Genomic DNA, 13510 nt, shown 5'->3' with positions numbered 1-13510 from the left:
CCTCACATGATGTAAATATTTTTGGGGTTTTTTTTATGTCGTCGGTAGAAGAGAAGTATAGAAGAAATCAAAACTTGATTACTTCAGAGGGAAGCGGGCCCATACACTTTCAGAAGGTTGAGAATGTCTGGGATAAATCCTTCCCACGATGATTACAATTTAATCTATCAGTTGAACATTAATTTTCCGTGGCTCGTATGCACCTTGCACCGTATGTATCAAAAGTCGGTCCACTCTATGCTTGATTAAATATATTGGTTCCATCTCCTCTCCGAAGATCTCTCAAAATCTGTCTTTTTTACTGTCTCCAGTTCCCCAGTGCATGTCTGCCCTCAGATAAGCCTGACTTACAAATATAAGTAAATAAACTGTCAAACTCCCAACGCTAACTATTGGTGGGCTGACCTTCTCAGATTGTCCTCTGAGCTTCTCCGTTTAATAGTATTTAATTGTGTTTATGAAGATTAAAGGGCAAATAATTATACAATTATTCACAGAGAATCCAGGTGCATTTCATGCCCAAGGAAATGGGCATATACTGTCTGTGAGCATTAATTATTCAAACAAATATTTCCTTGTTTATATCAATAGCCTTGACAGCGAAAGCATCCCATCACATCATGAGATAAAGAGGCAACAGTCTAGTCAAGTTAGAGCTGGACCTGTTGTTCCTAGGTATGTCCTTTTTTTTTAGCTTTTAAATAGTGTGCAATTAACAAGATAAGAAATGCATGAACTCCCTTTAAAATTACATTTTGCCTGTCATTTTTCTACACTGATAAGTGTGGTCATGCACATAATCTGTGATAAATCTACATGAATGAAACATACTTTTGTTTTGAACATTATGGTGCATGAATATTATTGAGTGCATTTTGTTGTACCTGCTACAAATATAAAATACCTCATCTGGGAATAATTTCTCTTGAAAGGTTAAAATTTACTTTGGAATTGAAGTTGTATGGTTGCAATAGTGTTTTGATGTGGTGTCTTAACCTGCAGAGACTCTAGAATGCATGATAAATTTGAAAATTTCCAGTTGACCAAATTATTATGCGACAGAATAGAGGACAAAGTTGATTTACTGAAAGCGCATGTTCCATTGCACAGTACATTACCCTGATTGCCTAATCCTGCAAAATGTCTCATTTTTCATTTTGGAAGCTGGCAAACCATTTCTTGGCATCCATTGTTACCAAGTTCATGCAGTGTTTAAAATCTTTTAATGATTGATATTTACTCGATTTCTCATCACTTTGTTTTCAACGTTTAATACTCTGCCTATAATAAGTTTTGAGCAGGGGTTTGTTTGGCATTTAAATCAAGTCAAGTTTATTCTCATCTGATAGTACAGGAACAAACTGATGAAACAGCGTTCTCTGATCATCGATGATAAAATATGCAGACATAATACACAAATAGACAATTACTGTAAACCCCCCACTTCCTCCCCCCCCCCCCCCAGTATTCATCACCTATGGGGATTGATAGATGCCAGATAAGTGAATTTGCCAGTTGCTTAAGTTTGCATGTGGCGTGGATTGGCTCACTGACCACTAGGCCGGAGGGGGAGAGAGGATGCCACTTTTATATGTTTGCATTTTTTACCTATTTATTTTATGCAATGTTTTTGCCGATTGCTTGAGGCTGCTGGTTGCTTGAATTCAGATAACAGGGATTTTATTGCATTTAGAACATGTTGCCATTTAACAGATTGCTATCATTCAGAATTTGATTCATTTGGGGTCCAGGATCCATATTCAGATTCTGGAAACAACACTCGTTACACAATAGGCGACATTTGCATGATCAATCCTTTGATCAATTTCAAGTCCAAATCGATCAAAAATCCACGGATCAGAAGGTGCCATTACTGGCATCAGATTTACAATATGAATGTTGAGATGGAAATAGCATTACAAATGTGACCCTAAATTCCACTCAGTTTTGTTTTATTGTGGAAAGAAGGTTAGAAACATTTTCATTGCCGCCTTGCTTCTGCGTGTAGAAACAGTGGCCAGTTTTCAGCTCTGGTTCCAGCTAGAAGAAGGTCAGAACATTTTCTGACATGGACATCATTTCCATGATGTTGTGCAGAGACATCATTCCTATCCTCAGAAGCACTAGTTTCTTCCAGAAGCGCCATCAACATGACTGGCTCTAAACAATATTGGTTGCTGTGTGCTTGGGTCTGTGAACATTATGTTTGGGACACTGCCATTTCAACTTTTAATTAAACATCAATTCAAGCAATGCCTGCTGACAAGTGGGAGGGTCGTGTTAAGTTTTCTATTTTCAACATCAGCGGGCAACTATAAAATCTTGTTTCGGCTGAGTGGGCACCTGTTCAGACACTTTCTAATTCTAAGTTGCATTTACAGTTACATGAGGGAGCAGGGGCATTTCTGTTAATTTTTTCATCTGAACTGGATAACAGGAGGACCCTTTTTCCAGCTGCGCTCTGAACACAAAACAGTGGCGGCTATCCAAAGGCCAGAACATGTTCAGGCAGGTGTTTGAAGCCCAGTGGGCCAATTTTCATTTGGCATACTTGAGGTCAAATGATGTCAGCACATTCCAAAGCCCTGGCATTTAATTACAGGCTTGTAAAAACAAAGTATGTGTGACGTATCAGTGAAATCAGTCTTTGCAATGCCTTCCACAGTTTTGATAGCTATTGTTTGTTAACTTCTCATAGAAATAACTTAAATGTTAAACCTCAAAATGTCTTAAAAAGCATAGGAAGTAATCAAATGTGATATGACAAAATTGTTCTTGTTACACAGTTCACAAACATAGAGTACATTAGATTGTGTTATCCAATAAAGCACACCCACACAATATATATATGTTTGTATATACCATATATATAGTATATATATATTTGTGTGTACCTATGTATGTGTATACGTGTGTGTGTGTGTGTGTGTGTGTGTGTGTGTGTGTGTGTGTATATATATATAAAAATATGTGTGTATATATATGTATGTGTGTGTATGTGCGGGTAAGTATATATTATATATATATACACACACACACACACACACACACACACACACACACACACACACACACACACACACACACACACACACACACACACGCATAAAAACTGTAATATAGTGTTATATAGTTATATGCAGGTAGTGATTGTCACGATATTCCAGCTTTTTAATCCAGCAGAAAATTGAAGCAGATATCCTGCCAGTGCTTTGTGTTGTTGTTATGTCAAGAAATAGGATGTGTGCAAGCTCATGGTTCGAGAAGTTAGGAACCAGGAGTTTTGTCTGGGTGATTTTATTTGTAATTACATATCCCATGTAAAATTATGGTGAGATGCCTGGAGATTGGAATGAACTTGTTAAAAAGCAAGGACATCAGCATGCTTCGCTCTCAGGCTGGTGACAGGAAGAAAGGAGGAACAAGAAGATTTGCATTCAATTTTCTAACAACAAATCAATGCTTCGCCAAGCACCTTCGCTCTGTCCGCATCAGTGACAGAGATCTCCCAGTGGCCGACCATTTCAATTTTGTGTCCCAGTCCTGCGCTGCCATGTCTGTCCATGGCCCCATGCACTGTCAAACCAAGACCACCTGTAGATTGGGGGAGCAACACCTAATTTTTCGTCTGTGTGCTCTCCAATCAGCTGGCATGAACGTCAACTCCATTTTCTGCTCGTCTACCTCCGGTTACCCTCTCTTCCTCATTCTTCTGACCTCCAGCTCTCCAAGCCCTTCCTTCTCTATTCACAGAGTCATCCCCCTCCTCCATTTGCTGCTGTGCCCTCCCTCCCTTATCCACCTTTTACCTCCTACCTGTCAGACTGCGTTCTTCCCCCTGCCTCTCTCCTCCCTCACCACCATTTTGTTCAGCCGCCTGTCCACATTTTGCTCATACCTTGATAAAGGGCTCATGTCTTTGCCATATAAAATGTACTGTTTGACTTGCTGAGTTTCTCAAGAACTGATTTTTTTTTTACTTCAATCAAGGTCTCTGTAGACATTTGTGATTCAATTACATATGTTTTAATGTCCTGACTTAATGTGCTTGTACTAATACCACAAAACAAAATTTGGCTTGGAGCCACATGTAAAAGGTATTGGACCAGATAATCTGAAGTTTGAATAAATAAGTAGATTTTAAGGTGCATCTTAAAGGTTAACAGAAAGGTAGAGAACCTTAGGGAATTCTGGAGCAGTCATTGTCAAGAGGGATAATTAAGCTCTCCTAGTAAAATTACTAAATTTGTAGAAGTGCAACTAAGTACAGTTATGTCAAAGATTTCAATGTTGGAGAAAATAGTTAGGAGTTTTGAAGTAGATGAAGGAGGGGGGTAGGGGTGGGTAAATCTTTGAAAACAAGGGAGGAAATGAAAGTGTAGGCCAGCAAGCAGGGACTTGATAGACAAACACATGGTTACACGTTTGGACAAATCCAGAAGTGTTGTCCTCAGTTTAGAGAGAGTAAAAACCCGCCAAAGAAACGTTGGAAAAATTGTGTCGAATCTTGTGGATGGTATCGATTAAGATTAGAGTAACAGATGAGTAGAAGCAGGAATGTAGTTTGGCGATAGTGTGGAGGTAGAATTTACTAGTTTTAGTGAAAACAAAACTTTGAGATCTCAAACTCCATGCAAGAGTTAAATCTGACAACAAGATTGTGACCAGTCCTGGTCAGCTTCAGGCAGTTTTCAAGGAGAGTGACAGAACTAGTGGCTGAAAAACAGATGTTGCAATGGGGACCTGAAGTATTGGTTTCTTCCTGTATTTATTTGGAGGAAATTTCCACTCACCCTATGTCATTATCAAGGTTGCTCTGGTACACAGGAAAAAGATTGTTTGATTTAGTTGGTGTGAAGGGGCAATGGATGTCATCAGAGTTTGAATGGCATTTTTATATTAAAAAAAAAGCTGCCATCAAGACTGAACGAGGGAGTGGTCATTGTTAGGGTGCGCTGAGTCAGAGTGGAAAGGCTTTGGCTCAAGAGGCTGAGGTGGTGGTGCAGGAGTTGAAGTAAGAAAGGGCCACCCTCTTGGAGGAACAAAAGATTCAGCAGGTAGGCGAAGGTAAGGGCAGGTTTTATTTATCAGACATTTTTTCTCTTGTCGTAGACAAGTGGGAATGGCAGCCAAGGCAGGTGAATGCTCCTCTTGCAGAATGTGGGTCGTCAGGGAAGCCAGCAGCATCCCTAATGACTTCTTTGCGAGAAGTGCACCCAGCTGCAGCTCATGACAAACTGAATTAAGGAATTGGAGCTGGAGTTGGATGAACTCCGGATCATTTGGGAGATGGAGGGAGTGATCGACAGGAGTAACAGGGATGCTATCACACCTTGGAAGCAGGAGGAGGAAGATGGGTGACAGTTGAGAGGGAAAGCCAGGCAGTTAAAGTGACCCCTGTGGCTGTTCCCCTCAATATACCATTTTGGATACTGTTGGGGAGGGGAGGGGTGGGGGGGAAACAACCTACCAGGGATAAGCCACATATATCAGGTCCTGTGGCTAAGAAGGGAAGGGAGGAGAAGAGGTGAGCTGTAGTGATCGGGAATTCCATAGTTAGGGAGACAAATAAGAGATTCTGTAAAAGAGATCGTATCCCAGATGGTATGTTGCCTCCCTGGTACCGGAGTCCGAGATATCTCAGATCGAGTTCATGGTATTCTCAGGAGGGAGGGTGAGCAGACAGATGTCGTGATCCATGAAAGGATCAATGATGTGAGGGTGAAGGGTGAGGTCCTGCAAGGAGAGTTCAAAGAGTTAGGCGCAAGGCTGAAGGACAGGACCTCCAGGATTCTGATTTCAGGATTGCTACCCGTGCCACGCGCTGATGAGGTTAGAAATAGGAGGGTAATGCAGCCTAACATGTGGCTAAAGACATGGCGCAGGAGGGAGATTTGTGCAGGTTTGTGGATCATTGGGCTCTCTCAGGGAGGGTGGGACGATGGGACGGTTTGCATCTGAACTGGAGGGGGACTAATAACCTTGCAGGAAAATTTGCAAGCGCTGCTCTGGGGAGTTTAAACTTGAAAAGATTATGTGAAAATTGCATGCACTGTTAGAAGTTAACGGGTTGTACGAGGTGTAAATGTTTTCGGGTGCATCTATTTCAATGCAAGGAGTATTGCAGGGAAGGCAGATGAACTTAGAGCATAGATTGGCAGGTGGAATTATAACATTGTGGCCATTAGTGAAACTTGGTTGCAGGAGGGGGCAGGACTCGCAGTCTTGCATTGTTTTAGATGCGATGGGGGTGGGGGGGGGGTGGGTGATGATAGTGGGAGGAGTGGCATTGTTCATCATGGAAAATATTACAGCTATGCTCAAGCAGGACAGACCAGAGGGCTCGACTACTGAGGATACATGGGCAGAGCTGCGGAACTGGTTAGATATGACCACACTCATGGGGTTGTATTAGAGACTGCCAAATAGTCAGCGAGAATTGGAGGAGCAAATCTGTGGAGAAATAGCAGACCGCTACAGGAAACAAAGTTGTGATAGGAGGGAATTTTAGTTTTCCACATATTGACTGGGACTCCCATACTGTAAAAGGCTGGATGGTTTGGAATTTGTCAAATGTGTTCAGGAAAGATTTCTAAATCAATAGATAAAGTAAAGGTACCCACTGGAGAGAGTGCAATACTGGATCTCCTATTGGGGAATGAAACAGGACAGGCAACAGTAATATGTGTAGGGGAACACAATACCGTCAGATTCAAGTTAATTATGGAGAAGGATAGGTCTGAACCTTGAGTTGAGATTTTAACTTGAAGAGAAGCCAATTTTGAGGAAATGCGTGGATTGGGATAAGCTGTTTTCAGGCAAGGATGTGCGAGGTTAGTAGAGTTTGTATATTTCAGGATTAAACCAAGGTTGGCAGGCATAGGGAACCTTGGTTTTCAAGGGATATTGGGGATCTGATTCAGAAGAAGTACAGTAGGTACAGGTAACATGGTGGAAATGAGATAATTGAGGAGTATAGAAAATGCAAGATAAACCTCAAGAAAAAAATCAGGAATGGTAAAAGAAGACATGAGGTTGCTTTGGCAGACAATGTCAAGGAAAATCCGCACGGTTCCTACAGTGATGTTCAGACCAAAAGGATAGTAAGGGACATAATTGGTCCCCTCGAAGATCAGAGTGGTTGGCTTTGTATGGAGCAAAAGGGGTGGTGGAGATCTTAAATGTTTTTTTTCAGCAGCATTTACTTTTGGCATTTGGGCCTTCAATAATCAAAGAATTGAATATTGGAGATGGGATGTTATGGTAAAGTTGTATAAGACATTATTTGGTGAGGCCAAATTTGGAGTATTGTGTGCTGTTTTGGTCACCTTACGACAGGAACGATATCAATAAGATAGAAAAAGTGCAGAGAAGATTTACGAGGACTTTGCCTGGACTTCAGGAACTGAGTTACAGGGAAAGGTTAAACAGGTTAGGACTTTATTCCCTGGAATGTAGAAGAATGAGAGGAGATTTGATAGAGGTATTTAAAATTATGAGGAGGATAGATAGAGTAAATGTAGGTCGGCTTTTTCCACTGAAGGTAGGTGAGATACAAACCAGAGGGCATGGGTTAAGCGTGAAAGGGAAAAAGTTTAGAGGGAACCTCTTTACCCAGAGAGTGGTGGGAGTGTGGAGCGAGCTGCCAGCTGAAGTGGTGAATGTGGGCTTAATTTTAACATTTAAGAAGTATTTGGACAGGTACATGGATGGGAGAGGTATGGAGGGATCTGGACGGGTCAGTGGGACTAGGCAACAAAAAAAGGTTTGGCGCAGACAAGACGGGCCGAAGGGTCTTGTTTCTGCGCTGTCGTGTTCTATGGTTCTAAGACTTCCTTTAAATTGCCAGAATAAGTTTTCCTGTTTTCCCTCCCTTATCCACCAATTGCATTTCAGATCAGATTTCAAATGTATTGTCAGAGTACATCCATGACATCCCATACAACCCTGAGATCATTTTTCTGCAGGCGAGGCGGAATTACCACATTGGTAGTGCAAAAAGAAATTAACCTCTTGCCTGTGGACCTGTGCTCTTCTCCCTCTGCCTGTCCCCCAACCATTTTATCCAAGGTGCCTGCCTTCATTTAGCTTCGACTTTGATAAAGAGCTCAGGCCTGAACTGCTGGTTATGTATCTTCACATTTAACACTGATCTCAGTGAGAGTGTTGCAGCAGATGCTGCCGGTGGAACTCTCATGCAGCCCCTCGTCAAGCCTCGGCTCATGTTTGAGTGTAACTTATTTTCGTATATCATGGAATGACTTGCTAACATCGTATATCATGGAATGACTTGCAGAACAGTACTTCTATTCCAGAGTGGAAGGGGCCACAGCTGGAATAGTTCTTGAGACTTAGCCACAGCAAATCCCACTTCCTGTCTTTAAAACTTGATTTCTGGAGCAGATGAGAAGCAACCTCATAGAAACAGGCTTTATTAAATCCTCCAAAAGAAAATATAGAAAGAATTTCAGTCTCTTTTAATTTCGATGCCTCTTTCAATTGACATTGGGTGGTGGGCAAGGAATGTTATGGGAAATCTATGTCGGATGGCATTCAGGAATAGGAAGACTCCAGCACCTGATCATTTTCACCTTCAGTCAGTGTTGCTTCCTTCATCTCAACTATATTATATCTCCTAATTAAGTTAGATCTTGAAAATGTGCAAGAAAGCTGTCTTTTATTATCCCACCCTTTGGATTTATTGTCTGCAAGTTCTCACGATGGCCTTACTTGCTCCTTTTATGCTCCCCTTCAAGATATTAATCTAAAGAGGTGTCAACACATAATTCCTCATTTAGAGTGGGGCAAAATAATGAAGTGTCACACTGTTTAGTCACACTATTTCAAGTCCATGTTTCATAGTTGGAGTGTGTACTGAAAAGCTGAGTTACATATTCTTGACCAGAAACTGGTTGTTTCCTGCTGATACTTCACATAAATGCAGTGGAAAATGCACAGAATTGCTGGTGAAACTCAGCAGATCCCACACAGTCCATGGGAGGCAAAGATCTCTAACTCACCTTTAGGACCTGAGCCCTTCACCAAGGTCTGAGCAAAAGGCAGGCAGACACCTGATAAAAAAGGCAGGGGAAGGTGCAAGTGTGGCCTTTTACATGGTCGCTAGACTAAGGGCCAAGGGAGCGATTGGTGGGAAGGGATGAGTGGATAAGGGAGTCATGGAGGGAGAGGTCCCTGCTGAAGATGGGGAGGGGAGGAGAGGGGAAGATATGGTGGGATCACGTTTTGGTGGAGGAAATTTCTGCACGTTCCCACACCTTCCTCACCACTGTTCAGGGCCCCAATCAGTCCTTCCAAGTGAAACTACACTTCACTTGTGAATCTGCAGGGGCCATCTACTGCATGTGACCCCCCTCGACATTGAAGAGACTGGACACAGACTGGGAGTTGGCTTTGTTCTGTCCACAGCATTAGTGGGGATCTCCCAGTGGCAGCCCATTTCAATTCCCTGCCCTATTTCCATGCTGACATGTCCGTCCATGGTCTAATGCATTTCCCAACTGAGACCTCCCACAAGTGACAATGCCTCATATTCTGTCTGGACAGCCTCCAACCAGATGCCATTAACATTGACCTCTCCTTTCTATTGGGCCCAATGATACCCCTCTTCCCCACTCCGTATCTCTCATTCCCTATCCCTGCCTCCTTTCTTCCAGCTCTGCATTCACCAAGCTAATAACCCCCCCTCCACCGATCATTTTCTCTCCTGCCCCCCTCTTTGCGTCCATCTATGCCCTCTTTCCTGTGCTCATCCCCTCCCCCAACCTTTTTATTCAGACTCCTGTCTGCTTTTTGCTCAGACCCAGGGCCGAAACATCGGTTATGTATCTTTGCCCGCTGTGGTCGCTGAGGGACCTGCGGAGTTTCTCCAGCATTTTTGTGCATTAACTCCAATCACAGTGTCCGCTGACTTTCTTGTTTCACCTCATAGCAGCATGAGGTTTTCTACACCCCACAAATGATGTTTCATTAAAGTTGATGGAATTTCAGAAATAGAATACAATTGCGGTTGGAACTGTATTATGCATTGAACCAAGTGAGAACATTGCCAACCACTGGACGAAAGCCTAGACTAGTAATGAAGTGGAAAATGTGGTGAGCTGTGCCAAAGGCTGGATAGAAATCAAGTTGGAGTAATGCTCCGTAGTAAAAGTCACAGTGAGTATCAATCATGAGGCCTTTCCATTGACAAGAGACAGGGAGTGCTTGGAGTATTTCAGAAGTTATAGTTTATGGAATTATGTGGATATATGTGGATATATACAATGCAAGCAGTCTTAATAACACCTGTTCTAATATATTATACAAGCGACAATCAGTTTTGAAATGAAAACGACAGCTTTGCAACAAATGGCATCGTCAACAGAGCCCTGGCTGCTGGCCCACAACAGGAGAAGGGGGTACAAGTGTTATTCGACGTAAGACAATGGGGCTATGCCAAGTGGCTGGTGTCAAACTCGGCTTCAGAGACCAATGGATGTTGTCTGACCTGCTGAGTTCCTCCAGCAATTCTTTGTCTGCTTCAGGAACTTTCAGCTTAAGTTATTTTGCACCGCTGTAACTGAAATGAAGGAACCTCCCAGTCCAGATTTAATTTGTCACAGCACATCAAACATGGTCACAGGCAGATTTGCTCAGATCATCAATAATTGGGGTATTTGTGTATCTAAGGTGAGCTGTCATAATACGTGGGTGTCTGGAAGCTTTTCGACCAACTATTTTTGCCCCAGCAAAAATCTTTGAACATAAAGAGGTATTTTCTTTTTTTACAGTGTGATTCTACTGTGTATGTATGATTTATCAGACTAAAAAATTGAAGTAAATAATTTTATTGTAGTTATTGAAACTGAATTGAATCACCTGATGTTATTTTTGTTCAAAGAATAAAAACTCACTGTACTTTGAGTTAGGAGATTCTAACAAGAGTGTCTCCAGATTGTTATGGCACAATGAGGAGTTTTAGTATCTTGACCAGCTTCAACAAACACAACAGAGAGAACCCCAAGAGACTGAAATAGAAATTATTAGAAGAGATAGCTATTGATCATTGAAATGGCAATGGCTAATTGTGCCCATCTGTGCCTTTGTCATTCTCATATTCAATTACACTGATACTATCAATGTTTCGATCTGTCTGTAACCTTCCGTAAATGTCGCTTTTTCTAGTATTCATCTCCTGCTACCCTTTTGCAATTCTTACCTATAAGTTCTTTCCCACAAGGTCTCAATATTCTCATCTCCACGTTTAGCTTCTTTCAGTTTTTAGATCTTGGGAGTTACTATCTCAGAGCATCTTTCCTGGACCCAACACACTAATGGCGTCGTGAAGAAAGCACATCAGCACCTCTAAATCCTCAGGAGTTTGCAGTGGTTTGATATGACACCGGAAATCTGAGCAAACTGCTACAGATGTGTGGTGGGTAGTCTGCTGACTGGCTGCATCACGGTCTGGTATGGGGACACTGATATCTCTGAATGAAAAGCCCTCCAAAAGGTCCGGGACATCACAGGTAAAACCCTCCCCACCATAAATAACATCTATAGGGAACGCTGCCACTGGAGAGCAGCAGCAATCATCACCCAGCACACGCTCTGTTCTCACTGCTGCCATCAGGAAAGAGGTCTAGGTGCCACAAGACTCGCACCACCAGGTTCAGGAACAGCTGCTCCCAGCAGATTCCTTAACAACAAACTCAATCATTTAAGGACTTTTGCATGTTATTGATTTTTTTTTTCTGTATTGCACAATCAGTGTGTTTACATTTTTTTATTTGTTTACATGTGTACATTGTGTATAGTTTTTTTTGCGCTACCAATAAGTTGTAATTCTGCCTCATCTGGTGAAAATGAATCTTGGGGGTTTTATGTGATGTCATGTATGTACTCTACATTGTCCCTTTCCAATTGTGGCCATCTCCTGAACTTTCCGTCCTTCCAATTGGTGTGGCCATCTCAGGTCTGACTTGAAACATCCCTTTGCTTCCCCTTTGAATTTGTCCATAAAACCCACTTCCTGAACCATTTTCTATTTGGCCAGCTTTTAACATAAAAATCATTAATGATTGTACTGCCAACTTTAGTGATGTCAGACCCATAAGTATGAGGGGATTCCGTGAAGGGATTTCACATCATCCTTTTCTGGACGCCAGAGTTGTGGAGCATCTTTTTTTTTTCTTTTTTTTTAGATTTTTTATTTTTCACACTTCTTCTTTGGCTTGGCTTCGCGGACGAAGATTTATGGAGGGGGTAAAAAGTCCACGTCAGCTGCAGGCTCGTTTGTGGCTGACAAGTCCGATGCGGGACAGGCAGACACGGTTGCAGCGGTTGCAGGGGAAAATTGGTTGGTTGGGGTTGGGTGTTGGGTTTTTCCTCCTTTGCCTTATGTCAGTGAGGTGGGCTCTGCAGTCTTCTTCAAAGGAGGTTGCTGCCCGCCAAACTGTGAGGCGCCAAGATGCACGGTTTAAGGCGTTATCAGCCCACTGGCGGTGGTCAATGTGGCAGGCACCAAGAGATTTCTTTAGGCAGTCCTTGTACCTTTTCTTTGGTGCACCTCTGTCACGGTGGCCAGTGGAGAGCTCGCCATATAACACGATCTTGGGAAGGCGATGGTCCTCCATTCTGGAGACGTGACCCATCCAGCGCAGCTGGATCTTCAGCAGCGTGGACTCGATGCTGTCGACCTCTGCCATCTCGAGTACTTCGACATTAGGGATGAAAGCGCTCCAATGGATGTTGAGGATGGAGCGGAGACAACGCTGGTGGAAGCGTACTAGGAGCCGTAGGTGGTGCCGGTAGAGGACCCATGATTCGGAGCCGAACAGGAGTGTGGGTATGACAACGGCTCTGTATACGCTTATCTTTGTGAGGTTTTTCAGTTGGTTGTTTTTCCAGACTCTTTTGTGTAGTCTTCCAAAGGCGCTATTTGCCTTGGCGAGTCTGTTGTCTATCTCATTGTCGATCCTTGCATCTGATGAAATGGTGCAGCCGAGATAGGTAAACTGGTTGACCGTTTTGAGTTTTGTGTGCCCGATGGAGATGTGGGGGGGCTGGTAGTCATGGTGGGGAGCTGGCTGATGGAGGACCTCATTTTTCTTCAGGCTGACTTCCAGGCCAAACATTTTGGCAGTTTCCGCAAAGCAGGACGTCAAGCGCTGAAGAGCTGGCTCTGAATGGGCAACTAAAGCGGCATCGTCTGCAAAGAGTAGTTCACGGACAAGTTTCTCTTGTGTCTTGGTGTGAGCTTGCAGGCGCCTCAGATTGAAGAGACTGCCATCCGTGCGGTACCGGATGTAAACAGCGTCTTCATTGTTGGGGTCTTTCATGGCTTGGTTCAGCATCATGCTGAAGAAGATTGAAAAGAGGGTTGGTGCGAGAACACAGCCTTGCTTCACGCCACATTGATCAAGATACATACATTTTCCCTCTTGAACATATACAGTATCGTTTAGTTGTGGAGCATCTTTGAAGTGACACAAACGTGATGGTGTCACTG

At 42.9% G+C, this 13510-nt stretch overlaps 1 protein-coding gene across 7 annotated transcripts in view; it reads left to right on the top strand.

The window, feature by feature from the left end:
- Positions 1-13510, top strand: part of LOC138744158 (microtubule-associated protein futsch-like) — a 210573-nt gene that overhangs the window by 49815 nt on the left and 147248 nt on the right. For all 7 annotated transcript variants that reach the window (XM_069899816.1, XM_069899815.1, XM_069899814.1 and 4 more), the window contains one exon: positions 592-675. In XM_069899816.1, coding sequence (XP_069755917.1) covers positions 592-675 — 84 coding nt within the window. The remainder of the gene's footprint in view (positions 1-591; positions 676-13510) is intronic.

Source organism: Narcine bancroftii, chromosome 10, assembly GCF_036971445.1.
Source record: "Narcine bancroftii isolate sNarBan1 chromosome 10, sNarBan1.hap1, whole genome shotgun sequence".
Classification (NCBI taxonomy): Eukaryota; Metazoa; Chordata; class Chondrichthyes; order Torpediniformes; family Narcinidae; genus Narcine; species Narcine bancroftii.
Note: the sequence above shows the minus strand (reverse complement) of the source record. Positions and strands in the feature narration are given on the sequence as shown.